The 26,882-nt window shown below is 33.4% G+C and overlaps 2 protein-coding genes across 3 annotated transcripts; both read left to right on the top strand.

The window, feature by feature from the left end:
* Nucleotides 1-190: 190 nt before the first annotated feature.
* On the top strand, nt 191-9,072 carry LOC148596512 (uncharacterized). 2 transcript variants are annotated; one of them, XM_088563685.1, is made up of 8 exons: nt 191-862; nt 2,609-2,731; nt 4,784-4,957; nt 6,183-6,296; nt 6,538-6,651; nt 6,851-6,901; nt 7,192-7,347; nt 8,372-9,072. In XM_088563685.1, the coding sequence occupies exons 1-8, from the start codon at nt 373-375 to the stop codon at nt 9,013-9,015; spliced, it is 1,866 nt and encodes a 621-aa protein (XP_088419811.1). In that variant the 5' UTR covers nt 191-372; the 3' UTR covers nt 9,016-9,072. The 2 variants fall into 2 exon arrangements, with proteins under 2 accessions (XP_088419811.1, XP_088419812.1); XM_088563686.1 differs by lacking the exon at nt 191-862 and adding an exon at nt 3,479-3,590.
* A 156-nt stretch (nt 9,073-9,228) lies between these two features.
* LOC148596513 (uncharacterized) lies at nt 9,229-26,792 on the top strand. The gene is made up of 5 exons (XM_088563707.1): nt 9,229-13,297; nt 15,003-15,125; nt 24,164-24,277; nt 25,590-25,703; nt 26,018-26,792. Exons 1-5 carry the CDS (start codon nt 13,240-13,242, stop codon nt 26,149-26,151), a joined length of 543 nt encoding a protein of 180 aa, XP_088419833.1. The 5' UTR covers nt 9,229-13,239; the 3' UTR covers nt 26,152-26,792.
* Nucleotides 26,793-26,882: the final 90 nt, after the last annotated feature.

A 26,882-nucleotide genomic window follows, 5' to 3' on the forward strand; every position in this document is an offset into this window, starting at 1 on the left:
AGTTTGTCATAAAGACATGTCAAGCATCCATCTACTTTCTCAGTTTTCATGAGAGACATTTAAAGCATCTTTCTACGTTCTTATATTTATGATATATAAATTAAGTACCTTACTGCGTTCTTTTGTTTACCTACATTATACAACTGTAAGCGGTTAAGCACTTGTATGTGAAGTTGTTGTAAGCTAATTTATATTTGGTTTCCTGTTCTAAGTGTGTATGCACTACTGCCAAATTGCAGTATTATGATAAAATTCGAATAAGGTTATAAACATACTAAATTTTATGTTTCACCTTTTATATTCACAAATAATGAGGCTTCTTAACTGGAGTAAACAGAAAATCTAATCATTGTGATTTATTAAACACTAAAAATGAACATCTTTATTTGTGTTATGTTTTTTGTTTTTTACGACTTTACTAATGCAATATCGATCGGAAGTCAAAACTTTGTTTCTTCTAAAGGCGACGACAGATGTGTCGAAAGAGGTCGCTATGATGATTTGAAAGAAACATTAAACCAGGAAAGGTTGGATAAAAACAAACTTGAAGACATTTTGCTCCATTATGTTAGAGGGATAAATGCACAAACAATTAATCAGAACAAATGTGATTCAACGATTCTTTACGATCACCTACTTCTCGAGTTTTCTGAAGAACGGAAGGAGAGAAAGCAACTAGAACAAGTTGTTTATAGTCTACAATCCAGGTTCAATGACACAACAGTTAGCATAACACAGCAAAGTAAAAATAGAACAGCTGGTTATGACCTTAATCAAAATCGTAAATTTCAGGTTTTGCTTAACATGACCTTAGCAATGAAGAATGAACTAGAAGGAGTGAAGGAAAGATTAAGTCGAATCGGTAAGTCATATTAACTTGAGGCAATGTCAATTGTGAACATCATTTGTAGTTAAGAACTATCCGTTGTAAGAATCGGGCAGTGGGTGAATTATATTGGAAAAAAAACACAAATCTTTCCATGCACAGTTGACATTCGTTTCAAAGTGACAGTAATTTCAGATATAAATTATATGAATTCACCACCAAATGGATATAACTCACTTTCCCCTATCATTCCTATTATGGCAACTGGATACGAATTAAGTCAGTAATAAAAAGTTATTAGAATACTTTAATGCCTTGACCAAAAATAAATTGCGTAAAATGTACCTTTTATTGAAAAAAAAAACCCCATGAACTTAATTTAGAGCGAATCATTTTGTGTCACCTGTGAGGATATGAAGAGTGTTTGTTCTACATTAGTACATAAAATATACACACGTCAGAATGAAAAGGATAAATTTTCAATAATTTCCTAAATGATACAAATTCTTATTTATAAATTTCATAGTCTATTCTTTCATAGCAACTTCTGCAGACTTTTAAACCACACTCCGTTAAGTCATTACCTCCTGGCTGTAAACAATTTTCAAAGCATGTTTTCATCAGAAAAAAAGTATGTGTAGCCATTTCTGATAACTTGACTTGAGGTAAAGAGGTTAAGTATAATGGTTTTGATGACGCCTTCGCATATGCCTTACCATAGGGTGCAATTATACGCCTCCTATTTTCTTTTACCTTTATCGATGAAAGTGGTATCAGGTCAGTCCGTTGTTTCGTCTATCCGTAACACAAAGGATACCAGCTTGTCATCACAACTCCTCTGAAACTACTCAACAGAATTTCCTAAAAATTGATATGTAGCAAGAAGATCATATGCATTTGTATTATCAGGAAATGTTGATTCCTGCCTAGGGTTTTGAGCACTTTTTAGTCGCCTTTTACGACAAGCTTAGCCTATTCCTTTGACACCCGGTCCTGCACAGGCACTATTATATTGCAGAAGTAATGAAATATTGTGAGATAATAAAATGATTTTAAGGTCATTTGCATTATTCATAGTACTTTTATATAGGAGTTTTCTTTATTAAGTATCAAACACAGTACATATATATATGTAATTTTTTCCCAATAATACACAAGAAAATATTCATAATTTTGGATAAGAGGTCAAAGTGTTAAACTTCTACATACAAAGTTTAAAGAGACTTTTAAGCTTCAAGATATGAGTATGGAACTGTAAAGACATTAACATTTCCGTTTCATTATGTGTAGGAGACTATATGCTCTTCTTCTATAATAAAATGCGTGTATAAAATTAGCATGTAATTGACAAATCGTTCAATTACACATTACTTTCAATCACATCAGAATTTTGAAACACAAACACTCAAATCCTGATTATGTTTTGTATTTCCGTATCATTTTTATTGCATTTTCCTCAGCAACTATAAATCAACTCTGCAATGCAACCGAGGTCCAGACAGCGATTGGTCCAGCTTGTTCCATCTAAGTGAAAAATGTGGATCTCCTGATGCAATGACTCCCTTGTAGTATGCAACTCCTCTAATAATGCTGAATTTACTTTTGTGAATTAATGTTTTGTTTTCTAGCGAAGGTATTACAAATGTCTATTTTTTCTGTAGGATTTCGGTGATATATTTTTTTGCAAAAGGTTTACATGAAATTTGATGAATGCAAGGAAAATACTTCTCTGTAACACAGTATCGGTATATTGCAACTGATTTTATTTTTCTTTATATAAAGGACAAGTAAAGTGCAATACTAGACCCTGTATCCATGGTTACTGTCACAGCACAAAGTTTGCTGAGGGAGGATCAAAATTGTGTATTTGTCATCCCGGCTTTACTGGTGACGAATGTGATACAAGTGAGTAGAAAAAATCAGAATTGGTTTTTGACTACATGTAGATGTATTAGTAAAAAAGTTAACATTGAGAATAGAATGAAGGCAAATATGAAATCAAATGGCGATAAAATTAGCTTACATTGTTTTAATTTCCGGCATCCATTTTTCAGATGGAGATAATTTCTTTCTTAATACTGTATAATTAACATCTATTAACCGTTAGTGTTTAACGCCCAAGCAGCAATATGTGAGCTATATCCGTTAGATGGACTTGAAATGGATGATAAATTGAACATAATACATGTATTAAGATCGAATGAAAAAAATGGATTGGACACAAGGATAATAGGGTCAACGAATATCAACTGGCACGGGAATTTGGAAGAAGTCGGTGGCGTCGATAATCAAACTCCTGTAGCGAAGCCGACAGAACATGTCGAATACCACAGCAGGGTTCTTTAACATGCTTGGAACGCTGCATTTTCCCAACACGGTGCACCACTATGGTTTGCGATCAGGATTTCCAAATTATAGCCTGTCGACCCCAGCATGTAGCATGTCAGGGAACCCATTCACACCGCCTGGGCACACAATTTGCAGTTTTTGTCAGTTACCCATCCTCATAACTCTACTCGGGGTTCGTTTTTGAGTTATGTTAACAACAATAAAAAGAAAAAAGAAAGAAAAACAAATACTACACTCTCTACAGAGAGCGGGTTTTGTTTAATACCAAACATAGTTTTATTGTCTTTTTGTTACATGACACAGAACATACGTGTACCCAGCCAACGATATCGTTAGCCGGAAAGTGTTATGACCTCCTCAAACAATGTTTTCTTTGATCCAAAGTACCAACATGTGTCAGAACTAAATTACGAAGGTAAGATTAATAAATTTTCTGGGTTCATTCCCTATATACACAGCAGCAGTGTTCTTTGATTGAACGACATTTAAGCAAAAAAAACAAAAAACAAAACAAAACAAAAAACAAACATTAAAAAAAAACTAATAAACACCCCACCATTGTGTTAGATGTGTTTTTTTTTTATTTATTCGATCTGCATATTCTTTTTTAAGTAGAAAAAAGTACAAGTGATCAATAGGTGGACAAAGAATAGATCACAAAAACAGACAAAATGACACAAATCAATAACAAAATACACAATTTAACACAAATTAAGCATAAGAATACACAGGAAGCTAAAAAGTAAATGAGCATCTCGGATTCCATTCAACACTTGAATGTATGGACTAAATACACCGTTAGGGTGAGCTTCCTTTTTGTTTTGATAAATTGTTCATATGATGTTACTACTACGTGGCGACAAGTCTGTTATAATGGCCATACCATGCCAGTTTATGTTGTTGCCCTTTACTATTTTTAAGTAATGACTTTAGTCATGTGGCAACACAGTTTTATCCTTATGTTCCCATCCCTTTTTTTCATTTCGTCACCATTTCATGTTCATTTTATCATCCATTTCATGTTCATCGTCTGAATATAGCTGAAATATTGCTGCTCGGACGTTAAACCCCAACAAACAAACAAAGAAAAAAACTTTTTCCAATTATTTCTAATTTTTCCAGAAAGAAAAAAATTGTCCCCTTTATTATTTCTAATGTGATTGTACTAATATTGTAAAACAGTTTGCTAAATGAAATAATTACGACTAATCTTGAAATATGTTTTTTAATTGGAAAGAATAACCAGAATATGATCACGAGTCCGCAGAACTCCCGGATAGCAAGTATTCGAAACTTGTTCCGCGCACTTGTCAAATCTTCATGTGTTCAATTTTCTGCAAAGTTTGTTGCATTTCAATTTTCTACGTAAATTTTAAAATTTGTGATCGGTGAATTGATATTCGTTTCTAAGGTTTTGTCGGGAAAAATTTATAAGTGAAATTAGAGAATTTATTTCACATTTGAATTATCGAAAATTATCACACACGGAACATTTGATAAATCACTGCTATCAATATAGTGTAGTTAGAAATCATATAATTAATTAAATATACTGTTTAAATTTCAAGATTTTAACTACCTATTGTGAAACTTTTTTCTACTCATAAGGTACAGTGTATCCTCTTAACAAGGATTGTTTGATCTCTACGTCAACAAATCCATTTGTAAGAGGAGTTTATTGTCACTGTGGTCAACAGGAGGCACTGTTGTTCTCAAATCACTCTTTATCTATGTGTGGATGTGAAGGCGGTAAAATGCGGAAACTTGATGGTACCTGCACAGGTAGGATGTTTGCCTTCAGGTATCATACATTTGGTAAAATAATCCTGCTTACGTTTTGCAATGTACAGGAACAACTTACACTTTCTGATGACAGATAACACGTTCTCATCTCAGTGTCCGGCTAATAAAATGTGTAACTCTAGAATAGAAAGAGTAATCAAGGGAACCAAGGTTATAGCGGTAATCAAAAGAATATATAATCCAGGGACAAAGACCAGACATGGAAAACAGACATACACAACAAAGAACATAACGTAACTAAAATCATATATACAAAGTAACAAAAGTAAATGAGCAACTCGGATTCCACTAAAAACAGGGAGCATGGACCAGGTGCTCCGGTAGGGTAAGCGTCCTCTGCTTTTCTAGAAACACCCGCCGAGTTGCTCATAAAAAGTCAAGTGCGGGGTAGACAAACGAGGAAAGGCAAACTTTGACCCGTTGAATAAATCGGTTTTCATGATGCTGATGGATACATCATAACGATCCACGAGTTCATGATGACGACCATAAAACTTCTGTAGTGATGACTTCAATCTTGTAGCAACATAACCCTTTCCAGAAGCCTATTTGTTAGAGTTCTAGCGCGATACAAAAAGTCTACGTAGTTTGGGCAAGCTCTGTCATAACGTATGAGTTGTGATATAAACACTTCATACGCAGGAGCCGAAGGGATGTTGCCACAGATGAAATGAAAGTTGACAATTTTGAATGAAAAGTCATCACGTTTGTCGTAAAGTTTGGTCAATAGTTTTCCTTTACCATCGATTTCTATGTGTAGGTCAAGATATGAGGCTGACTTCACAGTGTCTGTAGTATCCTTTATCTCAAGTTCTTTTGGGTAGATGCGATGTATCAAATCCCCGAAATTAGGATTGTTTAAAGATAATACGTCATCTATATAGCGGAAACTGAGATTGAAGGATCTAGCCAAACGAAATTCTTTCTTTCTGATCAAATCCACAAAGTCAAAGTCAGCAAAAAAGAGTCAACATCCCATATAAAAATACTGATTGACAACCAATTATGTAAACTAGACGTCACATTTAATATTACAATTCATATGACATATATGTAAAGAGACTACTTTCTTTTGGAACGAACTAGTACAAATACAGTTATACCAAAGGAAACAAAAACTGACACAACAAGTCAAGGTGTTGTATACATTATTCGAGATAAGTGTAATATTTGTATGTATTATGTTTTTCCTTTCAACTTTTAGATATGAATTTATGTATGCTGACGGACTACTGTGTACATGGAATCTGTTTGAACACTACGTTAGTCCCAGCCTGTGTTTGTGATGCTGGGTTCACTGGATCTCGGTGTGACACAAGTATGATTATTTAAAAAAAGCCAGAACATAATATCGTTACAACAAAAGCTTACTTAGCTTCTAATCAATTTAATAAGTACTGCATTCTTTTTCCTTGACTAAGAAACGATTAAAAATTTCGCCTTAAATATCTACGTAAAATTGCTTTATTCTGAACTTCATATCTGATACTTAAAATAATAGTGATACATGTATTTAAAAAGTTTTTTTGAGTAAAGATAGCAGAAATTGTTTCCTTCAGAGATAAGCAATCCATCTATTAAATACTGCAACGGTAAAAGATGTGACTACGGTGTTTGTGCCGACACTTTCTGCATGTGTGAGATGGGTTGGATTGGTGAACATTGTGACACATGTGAGTATAAAATATTAGTTCAAACAGTTAAGAAACTAAATAAAAAAAAATGTTCATTTGCAAAATTAACTGTTGCTATGTATTAAATATATTCCTGTGTTATTTTCCATTTTGTTTTCTATTTTATTTGATGCCACTTGCGATATACGTTTTGATAGTACATTGTTATATTGTTATGTATTTCATTTTGATATTTCAGTGCAACATTGCGATAATGGTTATTCACTGATGGGAGTCTGTCGCACTTACGGTATATATTATTCTTAGTGAATCAAACGGGATGTTTAAGAAATGGAAGCAAAACTATCACATAATCTTTTACACTAATGAAATATTGGGTTACGCCAGCGACGAGTATAGGGTATACAATTAAGTAGTACTTCCAATTGATATCTGCCATAGGATGTAGAAACACAATCATTGAAATGGTATGTAATTGCAGAAGGCAGTTTTTAATTTTTTGTTTTCTTTCTTTACAGAGTAGCAAACCTATATATACATGCATTAGACTTATTAGATTTACATGACTTTTTTTTTCAGACAAACAGCCATTTAATGAAAAATGTCATGACTCAAGCGTGTGTCCAACATGCTTTCTTTATCCGTTTTCCAAAGCTGGGGTAATATGTGGTATAGAAGGTGATAAATATCGTCTACTTGATGGCACTTTGGTGCCAATTATAGATGTTCAACATAGTAAGTATGTGTATACTCCATGCACAGAGTTCCTAGTCAGTCAAATGGGACCACATTGGAATTAAATGATTTAGTCTTGTCGACTTGAAAGTGCTTTTTTTTTCGCTTCATATTTTCCGATAGTTTCTATCAACCTCATCTTTAACAGTGAAGTGGCATTTTCGAAAAGGGGAATTAGTTATTGTATACCAATTATGATTTGCAACAGCAGCCTCCAGATGAATAGCGGAGGGACAGTATTCAACCATTGCAAACCCACTCACACACTTTTTTTAAAGATTTCCTTGGTCGGATTGCGTTTTCAATTATCATTGTCTGCGCAGAATATCTGTGGATTGGTTTTTTTGGTATATGTGGGCACTGGGGTGTTGTGATGATAATTTTGTTTCTGATAAATACATGATGCATCAATAGTTCACGGTAGAAGAACCAAAGCATCTAGACTGTATTAAGATAGACAAATTATATTGAATAAGTATTTTCCCTTATTTTAACACTGCATCAGTTTGGTATAGCATTAGTTTAAGGCGAACCAGAATAATGATAAAGGTTACTCGGTTCGTGCTGCAAGATTGATAGTAACTCCTGTTAAATGTTTATCTTGGTTGTGATAAATAATTTATAACAGTTGTCGTGTAGAATTATCACACATCAACACATATCATGATGATAATTTGATAGTCTCTGTAGGAAGTTGGCAGGGGAGAAACGTGGTATGAAAGAAAAAACCCACATTTAAAAAGTTTTATTGTTTACTTTTTACACCGTACTAATCAAGGAAAAAGACAAAACTTTAAATATTACTTTGGTTAATTTAGTTATAATTTCGTTGAAATGCACTGTAAATAACCATTTCAAGGACAGATAACTCATTTTTCTGTCGTTCTATTGAAAAATGTCCGAGCAAATTAATTAATGCACGGATTATATTGTCAGATAGGTGTTTTTTTTAACATGTTTATGATTTATTTAAGGTTCGCATGATTCTAAAAAAACAAGCTTACACTTAATCATTCACATATAGTTACAGCTGGTGGTTGCTTTCCTCCGAATTCGATTGTAATTGGGAAACAAAATAAAACGATTAAAATGGAATTACTGAAAATTGGTGAGGAAATCCTGACAGTTGACGACAAAGGCAATTACGCTTTCACTAAAGTTATTCTGATGATGCATAATGACAGACAAGGGAAGCTTAGGTATCGTAAATTAATGACGGATATTGGGATATTAGAAATTAGCCCAGAACATTTAATATATACGTTGGATGACCGTGGCAATGTCATTGTTAAGGCAGCTGGCAGAATTAAAATTGGAGATTCCATCTTTAGCTTCAACAAATACCTTGGTAGACGTCAAATCGTTCGTGTACTCCAGATCACTGAAGAAAGTAAAGCTGGCATGTACGCACCGCTTACCGTATCTGGAAACCTAGTCGTAGACAATCATTTTGTATCCTCCTATGCTACTTACGAAAACCAAGACTTAGTTCATTTACTATTCTGGCCATGGCGCGTGGTTCATAAAGTGAGTTCATGGATATTTGGAGAGGAGACGTACGCTCCAAAGGAAAACAGAGCTCATTGGTCACTTAAGGGTTTCTTTATGTTTGCAAACTTGAGATGTTACCTTTTCAACGAAGAATACTGTGAATACATGAATTTCTAAATAAATTATATATCGAAAAAAAAAAATGAATTAAGAAATATATATTTGCAATTTTCATATTGTTTCTTTTTTCGCTCTACCCTTTCAGAGATTTGTTTCTTTTATCATTTTGTAGTAGAATGTGCAAGCAATTTCTTAGAAATCGACATGGCTGACAACATATGTTTCCAAAATGCAAAAAGCCGGGTGTTGATATGTATATAACCGTATATAACCGTAGCGATACCTTTCAACGTGGTAGGTCAAGCGCTACTTAGCACTTAAAACAAGGCTGACAAGAACTCTTGAAAGATTTTCTAGCAAAATTAGAAACGTATTGTCACATTACTTTACTTTAATCTGCTGAAACAGTAGATGTGGTTGTTATGCTCTTGACCGCACAGTATGTATATTGATCATATATATGATAAACTAACATAAAACTATGTAAAATAATGTACAAAAACTCCATACAAGCAGTCCTAAAACCTTGTATCTTCAAGACCTACAAGAGGTAGAAAGTTTTCCTCTTTTCAACTTTGAGAAGAAGGTCATTGAAAGCGGCAAATTTGAGTGTGTTATTAGTGGCCTTTATTTCGATTTCGTATTGAGTAGTTGAGACGACTATTATCACTAAATCCTGAATCACTTGGTGGTAAACTATACTATAAAGCGGAAGCTGAAATAAATGTACCAACCCTTTTTTTTGGTTAATGTGTGAGAGGAGTGTTGGAAAAACCAGAAATCAGAGGTACTACATTGGTGGTCATCAGGGTGCTTACTTCATGTTGAAACAAACATCCACTTAACCGCACTAGTCATTTTCCAAGGTCAATGAGATGAAAGGAAGGAGCTTAGAAAGTGTATAGAAGTGCATTTGGGTGACCCAGCAATAAAACGCCTTTTTATGACACTTATCAACTTTAACTATCAAGCTAGATCCTTTCTTAGTACTGGATACCTCATCTTCGTCTTTATGGATGATCAAGCAAGGAAAATAAGAACAAAGAAATTTTTGAATATATTGGATTTGCCATGTGATTTCCAAATGATTTTATCAAACTACTTAATATGTACATGTAATGAAACATAATAATGGTAGTATATGTGTATTGGGTGCTTTTATTTCCTGACACAACACAATGATTTATATGGAGGGTTGATTAGGATTATGCAACATCTGGATCTCTGTTGTTGTTCGTTTGAAAAAGATCAATAAGATTTATTATTACTCAATTACTCGTAACATCCAAGATTGACATTTAAAAAAAAAACCCAATTAAGGTGAAAGTTATACAAAATATTTGACAGACGTCATTTGTTGAGGTCACGAGGGTTATGGTCATGATTTGTAAAATACATCAGTGATGTTTCTCTTAAAAAAAAAACAAAATTTCAAGTAGAAGGTAACTAAAGAATTGAAAGACTAGCAAAATGCTAATACAAACAAATGAATATATATATATATATATATTAATCTGTGTTGACTTTTATCTATAAGAGTAAGGGTGAATGGCCTTCGCTGGTCATAAAAAGTCAATTCCAAGGTCGGCAAAAGAGGAAAGGATATAAAAGTATAACATGGAACAAATCGGTTCTCATAGTGCGGATGGATACACTGTAATGATCCGTGAGTTCATGATGACGATCATAAAACTTCTGTTGCGATGACTTCAATCTTGTAGCAGCATGACTCTGTTCAAGAAGCCTTAAAGTCTAGCGCGGTACAAAAAGTCTGCCAAATGATATGAAAACTGCATACCCAGGTGTTGAATAGTCTTGCCACATATTAAAAGAAACTTGAAAATCCAAAATAGAGAGTCACCGCGTTTGTCGTATACCATTGCCTTTACCATTGATTTCTAGGTGAAGGCTGTCTTGACAGTATCTTTACTATTTTTTATCTCAGGTTCGTTAGGGGAAGATGCAATATATAAAATCTCCGAAATACGATAACACAAGATAAAATATTACAAACTTTTATTAAAAGTGTGTTTTTTGCATTCTTATTCCGTAACCAATCTTTTAATCTATGATAGGCTTTCATTTCTTTTCATCCAGGTTTTCTACATTTCGTTACTCTTGAATGAAAAATTTAGGGTTAAACGCGCTCGCTGACGGTAATATGTTAAAACACTTTTAACTATCCCGAGTTCAAAAATAATTTCAACTTCTTAACAGTTTTTTTATCAATATAAAGTTAAATAGAGCATTTTATTTCATGTTTTCGTGCCTTTTGATTATTTATAGGAGAAAATTTGTTCGGATTAAGTGTGGCCGTTTTCTCCCCGAACGCGATATATTGTGAAAGTACTTTAATTCGTGGATACCAATTTTCGTGGTTTTTAGGTTTTCAGTATACACATCAATGAGAATCTTTTATTCGCTTGGAACCAAAGTTCATGGTTTAACATACCCGTAAAAAACACTATTGATTGATTAATTGATTGTTGGTGTTTAACGTTCAAGCAGCAATATTTCAGCTATAATTCAGGCAATGGATATGAAATAGATAAAAATATGAACAGGGAATGATAATGAAATGAAGAAAAATGATGCAAAGAAGGACACAAGGGTAATGAGGTCGACAAATTTTGATTGCTGGTGGAAAGAGGGGGAGATGAGTAGGGCAATTAAGCCTCCTTTGGCGGACCGCAAAGGTTCCTACTCTGATAAAATACCACAGCAGGGTTCTTTAACGTGCGAGAAACATGGCATCTTTCCAAACGTGTTGTTCAACTTTGGTATGTGGTCAGGCTTTCCTTATTATAGCCTGACGATCCCATCATGTAACATGCCAGGGCACACAACTCAGTTGCTCTGTGGGCAGAGCGCCCTAGCCCTCTGTTAGGATTATAAGCACTATTTAGTCGCCCTTTCGACAAGCTTAGCGCTGCTGCTAGCCTATTATTATGACACTGTCCCGCAAGGGGCCAAAACCAAGATAATTGGTACCCTACGAACAATAGTACTTTCACCGTACATTGTAAGCATCTTTTATACCATATGATATAAGATTTGCATTTTAACATCTTTTTTAGCCTTTACAATTAAAATTGAAATTTAAAACATAGCCAATTCAGAAACAAAGAATTTACTTACAAGAATTATGAGTCACTATCTCAATCCGGGACAACATAAATGAACTGTTTTAACTTATCTATTTCATCCCATACAGTTATCGTCCCATTATTTCAATGAAATAAGAACACAAAAATAATATCACTGTTTAGTATGAGTAGGTGCGATACTTGGTGGTCGGGTGTGCCTTACTCATAGTTCGATTTAAATTCATGCATTTAATTATTAGTGTAGTTTGAAGTTCATATTTTAGTTATCTTTTTTCCCCATATACTTTTTTTTTATTATGAAAGACATTAAAAGCATTTTTCTATGTTTTAATTTTTAATGAAATACAAGTCAAGCATCTTTTTACGTTTAGTTTGTCATGAAGACATGTCAAGCATCTATCTACGTTCTCATTTTTCATGAGAGGGATTTAAAGCATCTTTCTACGTTCTTATTTTTATGATATATATATATTAAGCACCTTACTGTGTTCTTTTTTTACCTACATTATACAACTGTAAGCGATTAAGCATTTGTATGTGAAGTTGTTGTAAGCTAATTTATATTTGGTTTCCTGTTCTAAGTGTGTATGCACTACTGCCAAATTGCAGTATCATGATAAAATTGGAATAAGGTTATAAACATACTAAATTTTATGTTTCACTTTTTATATTCACAAATAATGAGGCTTCTTAACTGGAGTAAACAGCAAATCTAATCATTGTGATTTATTTAAGACTAAAAATGTACATCTTTATTTGTGTTATGTTTTTTTGTTTTTTACGACTTTACTAATGCAATATCAATCGGAAGTCAAAACTATGTTTCTTGTAACGGCGACGACAGATGTGTCGAAAGAGGTCGCTTTGATGATTTAAAGAAACATTAAACCAGGAAAGGTTGGATAAAAACAAACTTGAAGACATTTTGCTCCATTATGTTAGAGGGATAAATGCACAAACAATTAATCAGAACAAATGTGATTCAACGATTCTTTACGATCACCTACTTCTCGAGCTTTCTGAAGAACGGAAGGAGAGAAAGCAACTAGAACAAGTTGTTTATAGTCTACAATCCATGTTCAATGACACAACAGTTAGAAAAACATAACAAAGTAAAAATAGAACAGCTGGTTATGACCTTATTCAAAATCGTAAATTTCAGGTATTGCTTAACATGACCTTAGCAATGAAGAATGAACTAGATGGAGTGAAGGAAAGATTAAGTCGAATCGGTAAGTCATATTAACTTGAAGCAATGTCAATTGTGAACATCATTTGTAGTTAAGAACTATCCTTTGTAAGAATCGGGCAGTGAGTGAATTATATTGGAAAAAGAAACACAAATCTTTCCATGCACAATTGGCATTCATTTCAAAGTGACAGTAATTTCAGATACGAATGATACGAATTCACCACCAAATGGATATAACTCACTTTCCCCTATCATTCCTATTATGGCAATTGGATACGAATTAAGTCAGTAATAAAAAAAAATGTTATAATACTTTAATGCCCTGACGAAAACTAAATTCCGTAAAATGTACCTTTTATTGAAAAAAAATAACCCATGAACTTAATTTAGAGCAAATCATTTTGTGTCACCTGTGAGGATATGAAGAGTGTTCTACATTAGTACATAAAAATATACACATGTCAGAATGAAAAGGATAAATTTTCAATAATTTCCTAAATGATACAAATTATTATTTATAACTTTCATAGTCTATTCTTTCATAGCAACTTCTGCAGACTTTTAAATCACACTCCGTTAAGTCATTACCTCCTGGCTGTAAACAATTTTCAAAGCATTTGTTCATCAGAATAAAAGTATGTGTAATCATTTCTGATAACTTGACTTAAGGTAAAGAGGTTAAGTGTAATGGTTTTGATGACACCTTCGCATATGCCTTACGATAGGGTGCAATTATACGCCTCCTATTTTCTTTTACCTTTATCGATGAAAGTGGTATCAGGTCTGTCCGTTGTGTTGTCTATCCGTAACACAAAGGATACCAGCTTGTCATCACAACTCCTCTGAAGCTACTCAACAGAATTTCCTAAAATATGGTAATAGGAAGAACATCATATGCATTTGTATGATCAGGAAATGTTGATTCTTGGCTAGGGTTTTGAGCACTATTTAGTCGCCTTTTACGACAAGCTTAGCCTATTCCTTTGACACCTGGTCCTGCACAGGCACTATTATATTGCAGAAGTCATGAAATATTGTGAGATAATAAAGGGATTTTAAGGGCATTTGCATTAGTCATAGTTCTTTTATATAGGAATTTTCTTTATTAAATATCAAACACAGTACATATCTATGTATTTTTTCCCAAGAATACACTAGAAAAGATTTATAATTTTGGATAAGAGGTCAACATATGAGTATGGAACTATAAAGACATTAGCTTTTACGTTTCATTATGTGTAAAAAACTATCTGCTGTTCTTCTATAATAAAATGCGTATATAAAATTAGCATGTAATTGACAAATTGTTCAATTACACATTACTTTCAATCACATCAGAATTTTGAATTACAAACACTCAAATCCTGATTATGTTTTGTATTTCCATATATCCACTCGTATCATTTTTATCGCATTTTCCTCAGCAACTATAAATCAACTCTGTAATGCGATCGAGGTTCAGACAGCGATTGGTCCAGTTTGTTCCATCTAAATGAAAAATGTGGATCTCCTGATGCAATGACTCCCTTGTAGTTTGGAACTCCTCTAATAATGCTGAATTTACTTTTGTGAATTAATGTTTTGTTTTCTAGCGAAGGTATTACAAATGTCTATTTTTTCTGTAGGATTTCGGTGATATTTTGTTTGCAAAACGTTTACATGAAATATGATGAATACAAGAAAAGAACTTCTCTGTAACAAAGTATCGGTACATTGCAACTGATTTTATTTTTCTTTATATAAAGGACAAGTAAAGTGCAATACTAGACCCTGCATCCATGGTTACTGTCACAGCACAAAGTTTGCTGAGGGAGGATCAAAATTGTGTATTTGTTATCCCGGCTTTACTGGTGACAAATGTGATACAAGTGAGTAAAACAATCAGAATTGGTCTTAATACTGTATAATTAACATCTGTTGACTGTTAGTGTTTAACGCCCAAGCAGCAATATGTGAGCTGTATCCGATAGATGGACTTGAAATGGATAATAAATTGAACATGATACATGTATTAAGATCGAATGAAAAATTTGGATGGGACAAAAGGATAATAGGGTCAACAAATATCGACTAGCACTGGAAATTGGAAGAAGTCGGTGTAGTCGGTAATTAAACTCCTGTAGCGAAGTTGACAGAGCATTCCTGTCGAATACCACAGCATTTTCTTTAAGATGCGTGGAACGCTGCATTTTCCCAAGACGGTGCACCACTATGGTTTGCCATCAGGATTTCCATAATATAGCCTGCCGACCCCAGCATGTAGCATGTCAGGGAACCCATTCACACCGCCTGGGGACACAATTTGTAGTTTATGTCAAAGTTACCCATCCTCATAACTCTACTCGGGGTTCATCCCTATACACATATCTTATTACAACAGCAGTGCTTTTTGATTGAACGATATTTAAGCCAAAAAAGCAAACAAACAAACAAACAAACACAAGACAAAATAAAACATGAAAAAAAAAGTGTTTTTAGATTTATCCAATCTGCATATTCGTTTATAAGTAGAAAAAAGTACAAGTGATCAATAGGTGGACAAAGACTAGATCATGAAAACAGACAAAATGACACAAATCAATAACAAAATACACAAATTAACACAAATTAAGCTTAAGAATACACAGGAAGCTAAAAAGTAAATGAGCATCTCGGATTCCATTTAACACTTGAGTGTATGGACTAGATACACCGTTAGGGTGAGCTTCCTGATTTTTTGATAAATTGTTCATATGATGTTACCACTATATGGCGACAAGTCTGTTATAATGACCACACAATGCGAGTTCATGATGTTGCTCTTTACTATTTTTAAGTAATGATTTTAGTCATGTGGCAATACAGTTTTATCCTTGTGTCCCATCCCTTTTTTTTCATTTCGTCAAAAATCAAAATCAAAATCAAAATTTGTCGACCCCAACAATTAATCAATCAATTTTATGCTGTTTGATTATTGTGTGCATGATTGATTGATTGATTGTTGGGGTTTAACGTCCGAGCAGCAATATTTCAGCTATATTCAGACGATGAACATGAAATTGATGATAAAATGACATGAAATTGTGATGAAATGAAAAAGGGATGGGACACAAGGAAAAGAGGGTCGACAAATTTAGATTGCCACTAGAAATAGTGAGAGTTGGGTAGGGTCGGGCTATATAGCCTCCTGTGGCGGAGCCCTATGGTTCCTACTCCGGGAGAATACCACAGTAGGGTTCTTTAACGTGCCAGGAACGTGGCATCCTTCCCAACACGATGCACCACTATGGTTTGCGGTCAGGTTTTCCGTATTATAGCCTGACAACCCAAGCATGCAACACGCCAGGTGTACCCCATTCCACCACCTGGGGCACACATCCCAGTTGCTCTGTGGGCAGAGCGCCCTAGCCCCCAGCTAGAGTTCTGAGCACTATTTAGTCGCCTTTTACGACAAGCTTAGCGCTGCTGCAGGCCTATTCTTTTAACACCCGGACTTGCACGGGGAGACTAGAATTGCAATTATAAATGATATTTGATTGATAAAACAGGTTTTAAAATATGCGATTTATTGGGATTTTCCCTCCTGAATCACGTGATCATTTCCTGACATTCATCAACTCTACTGTAAAATGCTTTTGCCCGACCTATAATTGTAAACAAATTTGTTAAAATTTGGCAAGATAATTTGTATTAGTTTATTTATCCTAAATTTTGCTGGAAGAAGAAATGAATCTTCAGATTTGCCAGGAATGTATATTAGAAATATGTTGTGCGGTGAAATTCGTTAATCTGTCAAAGTCGGCGAAAGATTATTTTGTTCCACTATCCCTCACGATTATTTGCCAGATGCAAATATATTCCTTATTTCATTACGATTCTATTTATGTATGACACAAGAAATTCGGGTGATTGGAACAGGTCGGGCGAGATGAAAAACCGACTATTGCAATACAAGTGTGCATGGTGCTGCACATTTCGTTGATTATATATAGCCCTGATATGAGTTGTAAAGATGATGCATTTTCTTCCATTTACACGTCTGTGTACATAATATTATGGATGTTTTCAGCGTTGTAAATAAAGACTGTGGGTAATATTCACATAAAAATGAAACACTGCGAAAATAATTATTCTAAAAAGGAAGGGGTGCAGTGAGACGCTAAAGTTTGTAAACGACGCTGTTTCTCATATATATGGAAAATAATCCGCGCCTATTTAAATCAAAAAGAAATGTGAAATTAGGAAATTTCTTAAGAATACTTAAGCTGAAAACTGACGTGATGCTTGAAACTATATATATACATTTTTTTTTATTTTCTTCCAATGTTCTAAATAGAATTCCGGGAAAAAGTCTGTTTAATGTAAATTAAATGTTATTGCAAGTTTCATATACAATCCATATAAAACTCATCTCAAAACGCAAAAAAAAAAAATGAACGAGGAGGACTTGTGAAGATGTCTATAACTATTTCCAAATGAGCCAATCCAGAAATTCCACTTCTGTTTTCGTAAACAACATTGGCAGCGTTCTCGTAAAGTACGTAATGACCAATCAGAAATCATAACAAAAGCGATCCCAAAATTTCATGCAGTGTCTGCATTGGTCCAGTTGAAGTTAAAATGAATTTTATCGGTTCCTGCTATACAAAATAACGGCAGTTCTGAAGTCCAGACACCAAGCCAAATAGGGCGATTTGTGATGTTCTGTCAAGACGTTCAAAATAACGTTATTCTATTTATCGACGACGTCACAGTCGATTGTACGTAACAAAGTTATTTGAAATGGCCGATATTTTTATTATCAAGGCAGTAGCCTCCAAACTGTCTACACCAGACACTTTTTAAGTGGATTCATAAGAGGTTAATGTGATTTAAGCCTGTTTAAATCGAACATCTCTCTTAAGCGAACAAACTGTAGAGACCAAAAATATTCGGAATAGACAGGCTTCACTGTATATTATCCTTGCATTAAGCTGTCGGGAAAAGTTATCCAAGTGCTTGAAAATAAAGTCATGGTTTTAAATGTGTATTCGAAACATTCCCCTTATTATCAAAATGCAAAAAAAAACCTGTGCCAAAATTGACAATAAAGGTAGCGCCTTCGCTATATTAGATTCACTAGAAACAAATATTGGAATCCTATGACAAGAATAGGTATTGTGTATGCGTCAAATAGACAAAAAAAAAACCCACCGGCATGAAAATGTCAGCCATTATAGGGATAATCAAGGGAACTACGGTTCTAGCGGTAATCAACAGAACGTAATCAAGGGACAGACTAGACGGTGAACCGACTAGACATGGAAAACAGATATAATCAAGAAAATATAACATAGCTGTAAAACATAAAGTAACTAAAAATAATACATACAAAATAATAAAAACAAATGAGCAAGTCGGACTCCACTAAAACTGGGAGCATGGACCAGGTACACCGGTAGGGTTAGCTTCATACTTTACAGTGGACGTACAAAGCATAACACTTATTTATTTTCACTTATTTATATATTTATACATTTAAAAACCATAACAGAAACTTTTTACAACCAATCTAATTTTATCTCTCATTCGTTACTTGAATACAATTTTTGTGTGTTATTTGCTTTCCACATTTCAGAAAAAAAAAACCAATCATTTAATGAAAAGTGTCAGGACTCAAGCGTGTGTCCAATGTGTTATCGTTATCCATTTCCCAAAGGTGGGGTAATTTGTGGTGGGGAAGGTGATTACTATCAGCTAACAGATGAAACTTTGTAACGCATTATTGATATACAACATAGTAAGTTAATTATATATAGTACGCCAAGCGTCAATTCCTGCCTTATTTCCCTTACTATTTAAGAATAGCCTGCAGACAGGAATTTCGAAAATCACGGACATCATGCAAATCAACCGTGTTTTGACAATCGGATAAATCCTTCACTTATGCCCAACTTTAAAAGATTCTTGCAAATTATGAATTTCGAACGTCGGACACGGTTTCGGAGATTGATACCTTATAAGGTATCTATGTGTGTCCGTTCATATTGTGTGGTAACCCCCCCCCCTCCCCCCAAAAAAAAACAAGGAAAGACATTCATACATTTTAAAATTTATATAACGCGTTAATTGTCAAAAAGTAATATTATAATGTCCATGGTAATATTGCGTATTCGGATTCTTAAATGTTAAAAACATAGTTTGTCCTTGAGAAAAAAAAAACTCTCACCATGTTTTTACTTTTAGTGTGATACTGTAATATCAACTGGAATTACTCTGTAGAAGCAATGAATTACTGATAAAGTATTGCTTCATATATGTAAATACCTTAATTCAATTCTTAAAATAAAGGGTCTTAATCTGTGAGAACATAAGTGTATACAATGTTTAAAATATTGATTTTTTTTTTGGAAATCATTAGATATACATATACGTAGAGAAACAAGAGAATCATCACAATGGAGTCATTAAGGGTCGGAAAGGAAATCTTAACAATTGACGATAAAGGGAATCATGCCTTTACTAAATTTATTCTGATGATGCATAATGACAAACAAGGAAAGCTGATGACGGATACTGGTATATCAATAGAAATCAGCCCGAACATTTGATATATACGGTGGATGACCGCGGCAATGTCATTGTGAAGACGGCAGGCAGAATTCAGATTGGAGATTCAATTTTAAGCTTCGATAAATGTCTTGGTAGACGTCCGACCGTTCGCGTACTCCAGATAACTGAAGAAATTAAATGGATGTACGCATCGCTGACGGAATCCGGAAATCTAATCGTAGACAATCATTTCGTTTCCTCTTATACTATTTGCGAAAATCAAGACTTGGTTCACGTTCTTTTTTGGCCATTTGTTTACTAAATGGGTTCTCTGATATTTGGAAAAAAGCCGTACGCTCCCAAGGAAAGAGCAGCTCATTACTCACATAAGGGATTCTTCATGTTCACAAACTTGAGATGCTACCTTTTCAATAAAGAATATTGTGAATGTATGAACTTTTGAATAGATTGATTTTTTCCAAAATAATAAAAACATTATCACCCTTAACGCCCCTTTTTCATTTGTACTGTAGTCGTTTTCAAAACTATCAGTTCATTCCTGAAGATTTTGCAAAAGTAAAAATAAATAACAGCAAATCAAATGTCTTTATAAATAACTATGCATTCAAATCAAAACCAACACACACAGACGAGGGAGTAAGTGACAACAATTTAATCAAACAAAAACAAATGTATTGAATACTTGTGTCCGCTGTGAAAGTACAGTATTTAGGCTTAGTGAGCAATTACTAAAATACTTTGATTTATGTAAATGCCGTGAATTTTCGCATAACAGACGCCTGAAACAGGGATACGAAGAAATACGGTTCTTACAAAATTCTTTTTTAAGATATCAGTCTTTGGTTGAAAAATACTCAGTTTCTTCTAAAACAACGAGTGATGGTTACTTTTTGTACATTATTCTTTGCACTGATATGACCACTGAATTACCGATTATGACACAATAGCACGCAAATGCTATTTAATCACCACCGATGTATTAACGCCACACAGGAAGAGGGAGGTTTTGTGCATAGTAAAGCAGAATCTAGACTTAACCCACCTTTTCGTTTAAAAAGCCAAATCAGAACCATATTGGTACCATATAGTCGATGATGTTAAATTTATTTTGGCAGATTTATGTTGGACTTGATTTGATTATGGATAGGATAAGTGTTGGGTAATTTTGTTGTTACCCTTATTTGTTAAACAAAATAACTATGCCTTAAAAATAAGAAACAATACTTTCTGTCTGCACAATAGCTCTACAACTGAACGAAGAGTTCTGTCATTTATTTTTTTCTAATCGAAATTTAAATGTTAAACGTTTTTTAATTTGTTTTTTTTTAATGTTTATCCGGACAAGAATGCTGAATTAATAGTATCTTTAAGACATACATCTTGAATATAGAAGCCATTGAAGCCAACACAATGGAGCGTGGTTCACGGTACTTGGGACCTTTAGAAAGGATATTACGCAGAGATTCGTTTTTGATTATGTTTAAATCTCCCGTAACGACTCGACCAGATGGACCATATTTGAATGGTGGTTTAGCATTGAAATCCTCAATCTCAATGTTCTGCAATAGTTGATGTATAGGAATATGAAATAACTGGTATGGATTTGTCTTTGAAATATGGGGGAACTTTGTTGTTTACGTTTTTTGTGATGGAGGATGTTAGCTAAATTAATTGCATTTATACCTTTGTTGGCATACGGTAGTGCAAGAAATGATCGTATTTCTTCAGCCTGACGTAACGGTGTGACCGGGAGGACAATATTTGAAAGGGGAGTTTTTGCAAGAACAGTCAGGTGGTTTAGCCTTGAAGTCCTCAATATCGAGGTTCTGCAATAGCCTTTTGTAATTGAAAATTTTGGATGCAATATGTGAAGTATAGGAATATTAAAAGTGGAAGAAATAATCGTTTAAATGATGATAAAAATGAAAGAACTGGATCGGAGACAAGGATAATAAAATGAACGAGTTTAAATTGCAACCAAAAAAAGAGAGTGGTGGTAGATGTCGGGCAATGTAGCCCTATCGATAACTACCACAGCGTTCTTCAATATGCAATGAAGGTTGTATTTTACCAACAACTAAGGTTTGCGGTACCCAATGCAACCACCTGGGAGCACACCACTATGTACGGGTTATGACCATATTTTTATTTGATTTGTACTTTTACACTACTGCGGGACTATTCATTTAACACCCAAAATCTGCAAGGGCTCGTGTTTTACATTTGAAACTATCGGACCCAAACCTATTTACAGTAATCATCAATTTTGTGATTATTTCATATTATGTAATTGACTCAGTAGGATTATAGAAAAAAAGTAACATAAATCATAATTGTATCGGGTTATCATTTATATTTTTGCGTATGTCAGTTATGTATAATTCCTTATTTCTTTTTCCTTTTTTATTGGCATTGTCGCAACAGTACTGGTTAAAATGTCGAATTCAACTCGCAGTTGATATTTCAAACCTGAACTTACCCTTGCAACTATAATTACGATCGGTCAATGATCACCGATCAGTTTCCGAACAGACATCAATCCTAAAAGCGACCTGTTAAATCGGTGATAGCATCACGTGACCACTGCGTAGTAAATATATAAATACGGATTCCGTTTTTCAAATTTCAATATTTACAAATATTTTCTATATGAAATAGATTAAAAATTCAATATTTTTTTTTATATTTGTTTTATTTTTTTACAAAATATGTTATGTTGATTTAATATTTTTTTTAATATTTTAGTTAATTTAATTTTTTATTACATTGTATACTGGATTTGTTCCAATGAAAATTATGAAATTTACATTTACATTTGTCATTATACATAACAATGCTGCGATAAGATCGGTCATCCGTCTTGAAGTCCTCAATATCGAGGTTCTGCAATAGCCTTTTCTAATTGAAATTTTTTTATTGGCATTGTCGCAACAGTACTGGTTAAAATGTCGAATTCAACTCGCAGTTGATATTTCAAACCTGAACTTACCCTTGCAACTATAATTACGATCGGTCAATGATCACCGATCAGTTTCCGAACAGACATCAATCCTAAAAGCGACCTGTTAAATCGGTGATAGCATCACGTGACCACTGCGTAGTAAATATATAAATACGGATTCCGTTTTTCAAATTTCAATATTTACAAATATCTCCTATATGAAATAGATTAAAAATTCAATATTTTTTTTATATTTGTTTTATTTTTTTTTACAAAATATGTTATGTTGATTTAATATTTTTTTTAATATTTTAGTTAATTTAATTTTTTATTACATTGTATACTGGATTTGTTCCAATGAAAATTATGAAATTTACATTTACATTTAAATGTCTTAACAATTTTTTTTCCAGACAGGTCGGACTTGTTCAGACCGACATGGCCGTTTAAGACTTTAACCAAAGTACTAGTGTCTTGAAATCAGTGATATATTTGTATGATATTCAATTTCACCTAAGCCTTTCAGGCTTTCCTTTGAATAAGCATGAAGTCAGTCCATGTTACTTTGGTGAGATTGATGCAAAAAAGTAAATACAAACGATCCGATCCAGTGATTTGTAGGAGTTGTGTCCCTTATCCTAGGTCTACATCCTTAAGTAACGGGACTTTGAAAAATGTCACACATGCAGGTTTTCAGACCATTTAGGGTTCCATTAAGATAGGTTACAATGAACGAGTTTCTCAAATGTTTGTAATCACTGTATACTTTACCACTAGTATACAGTGCAATTTCTCAAATAAACGACTTGATAAAGGGGCATAAACGGTGTGTATCAAATTCTGTCCCGAAAATGATAACAGTCAGTTTAGTATAATATGTACTTACTTTGCGAACAAAAGTTTTTGCAGTTAATACGGAAACTTAAGTGCTAAATGGAGCCTAAAGGTATCCATTCTTAAATATTGAGGGAAATTATCCATTCTGAAATATTGAGGGAAAATACTTGATTTCCCTGCATTTTTCCTTGCAGCAGGTAAATTTGGGAATTCAAATATTCAAACAAGTAAACTACGCATTTTTAAAAACAACTTTAATCCTGACTCAAAAAAAATATACATCGTTGTTACTCTAATAACCGATTCGATTGGAAACCAAATGACAACTGGAAACCTTAATTTTTTTTCTCTAATACGTTTTGAGTTACTTACGTTCTTTTATACATTATAGAAGTAGTGGCGACAGGAGTTATGAAAGTTTAAACGTGGAGGAATCCAATATTATTTAACAGTTCTACCAAAGGACTTATGTTTGCACACACAAACATGTAGATATTTTAAAAATAGTAGCTTGTTCGTCGTTAAGTCGCACATCTTTTGATTTCACATTAATTTATTCGATTAATCTATGAATTATCTCCTTTTTGTGCCTTTCAGAGAGCGGTCGTTGTGTAGCTGGAAAATGTTACAATGGAGGCACATGCGTCGATCATAAAAATGGCTGGTCATGCACGTGTAAACCTGGATATACTGGGATGCATTATGGACATGGTTAATTTAACTCTCATTGAAGTTTCCTTATGATGATTGATAATTGTTTCCGTTTCTATAGTATTATCGATGGTATTTCATTCTTTTATCCAAACAATACATGATATAAGTACGTCTAATAACATGTCTTCGAAACTATTCCAATTTACATGAAAAATCAGAGATTAGTAGTGGGTATGTCACTCTTTGAATTTCCCTCTTCATAAAATGTTGTTTAATTCATCGGTAGATTCTTAATCAACAAAACACCAATACAAAAAAAACAAAAAAAACAAAAAAAAAACAAACCTTTTTTGCTGAATGAGAATTTTTAGATTGGGAACGTCAAAATTACTATGAAAAAGTTATAATAAGGGATGATATATACTGAATATTATATGTCAAAATATGTATCACATGTAGTATCAACTCCTATATCACCACCGCGGGCTGATATAAGGTCATGTTAATACTGCATGTGATACGATTTTGATATATTATTCTCATTATATCATATATTTTAACAATACTTCAAGTAAGGATTAGATTAGGGTATGCAATATATGTCTAGAGGTGAAATATGCGATATAGGGTAAACCAAAACCAGGTGTATCGAGGTATAAGAATATTGATACAGATTTTTTTATAATAACATAAAACATGTTTCAATAATTTCTAGAAATATGAATGCTTTGTTCGATTAATTATATTGATGTCACAATGGTAATCAAATTATACATCATTTTACAAAAACTGTTGATAAATTTTGCGAACACATTTATATCCGAAAATGACACCCAAACTCAAGATACAACCTCTATTTTCACATATGATAATCCATGTTATATATAAGGGTTTTTTTTTCTAAATGTAGAGTTGTTTCCTTGTTGTGGATACAATTTTGTTGCCAAAATATGTTCAGAATGTGAAAAAAAAACAAAATAAACCGAAAATCTGGACTACAGTGACTTTAAGCAATTCTTTCGCCCTTTAAGTGAAGAAATTTTGAGAATTCATTATGTTCTCTTATTTGGTGTATGGATGTAAGTCTTCGAATTCATCACAAACAATCTAACCAATTGACAATAAAATTTCAGTTGTATTTTAGGCCAAAAAGAACTTTTATCATTTATCCATTTATTTTGTCATCGAATTTTCAAAACGAGTCCTGTGTAAGATAATTGTACTTAATGTTCTAGGCGACATTCAATAAAATAATTTGTCATTTTGAGTAATAATGAGCTCATATGGAATCTGGTATACTGATGACGTCAGCATATATGAAATGATGTTTGGTTGCTTTTTAATTATTCATTTATTTCTCTGGCTTTAGATATAAATGAATGTGACAGCCATTCATGTGAGCATGGAGCTACTTGTAATGATCAAGTGAATAAATACACATGTACCTGTGCTAAAGGCTACATTGGAAAGCATTGTCACAGAAGTGAGTTGTTTGTGAATGTAAAATTTAGTATATCAAGGTATAAAAAATCTGATAAAGTTTTGGAGTATAAAATTCTAAGCTTTAACTTTTGTCAAACATGTTCATGTTATATATCGGTATATTGCTTTGTGTTTTGTGTTTATATCCCGTTTCGACTATCATGGATTTCAAAAAAAAAGATAAACCTTATCCTACCGGAGCACAAAGTCAAAGCGACTGCGACGAGTCTGGGTTGCTTATTTGATCTTGCTTTGTTGCCAAAAAATCTATATTTATTTTTTCCTTTACTTGAATTTGACTTATTTATAATACAGACACTGATGAATGTGCCAGTAACCCATGTAAGAACCACGGAACCTGTGTTGATGGTGTGAATAAATTTACTCCTCCAGGTTTTAGCGGCTCTGTGTGTCATACAAGTAAATCCGTGTTCGACTATAATAAGTGATTTCTAATCAGCATACCATAATATAATCGTTGTAATATAATGTTGTCTGGCTAAAATGATGCTGTCGATATGGGTTTTTCCATTTGGTGATAACGATGTATTTGAACCATTAGTGATGCAATGGAACGTTTCAGTTCTGTAGTATTAATTGTAAATTCGAAATTAAGAGGAGTATGCTTTTTTCTACTTTTAAACTCAATTTGAAATATTGTATTTGTCTAGAATATGTTGACGTATGTACACGTATTAATGTAATGTGTTAGATATAAATGATTGTGCCAAGAATCCATGCCAGAATCACGGAATCTGTATCGATGGAATTAACAGATTTACATGCAGATGTGTGGCTGGTTTTATTGGCGGTGTTTGTGAAACAAGTCGAATGTGTATAAATCAAATGCATTACTCGTGTAAATGTATCTGGTATATTTGAAACTATCACACAAGGTATTTTATTTCGTTTTTGAATAAAGAATAGCGTAGCTGTAGACAACCGATATGAAAAAATCATCTCATTCTTATACGAAAAGGAAGGTGGGAAAATTGGAATGGAAAACTAGGTTAGATACCATTTTTTCACATCATAATTATATTTGATCTAATCGAAACCTTTGAATATTGAAGAATTTGAAATACATTTATCTTGGTTATGTAATTATATGATAAAGAAATGTGAGATACAGTATGATCTGATTGTCATTATTTTCATTAGTATTGATGTTATATGATGT

The sequence above is a fragment of the Perna viridis genome, chromosome 15 (assembly GCF_037379345.1).
Source record: "Perna viridis isolate PV_CMFRI_1.1 ecotype Kerala chromosome 15, ASM3737934v1, whole genome shotgun sequence".
Classification (NCBI taxonomy): domain Eukaryota; kingdom Metazoa; phylum Mollusca; class Bivalvia; order Mytilida; family Mytilidae; genus Perna; species Perna viridis.

Excerpts from the sequence above, each read along its gene's own strand:
- LOC148596512 (XM_088563685.1), top strand. The coding sequence starts at position 373 with ATGAACATCTTTATTTGTGTTATGTTTTTTGTTTTTTACGACTTTACT. Across the intron at positions 6,297-6,537 it reads TGGATCTCGGTGTGACACAA|AGATAAGCAATCCATCTATT; the intron begins GTATGATTATTT and ends TGTTTCCTTCAG. Across the intron at positions 7,348-8,371 it reads AATTATAGATGTTCAACATA|TTACAGCTGGTGGTTGCTTT; the intron begins GTAAGTATGTGT and ends ATTCACATATAG.
- LOC148596513 (XM_088563707.1), top strand. The coding sequence starts at position 13,240 with ATGACCTTAGCAATGAAGAATGAACTAGATGGAGTGAAGGAAAGATTA. Across the intron at positions 13,298-15,002 it reads GGAAAGATTAAGTCGAATCG|GACAAGTAAAGTGCAATACT; the intron begins GTAAGTCATATT and ends CTTTATATAAAG. Across the intron at positions 24,278-25,589 it reads TGGGATGCATTATGGACATG|ATATAAATGAATGTGACAGC; the intron begins GTTAATTTAACT and ends CTCTGGCTTTAG.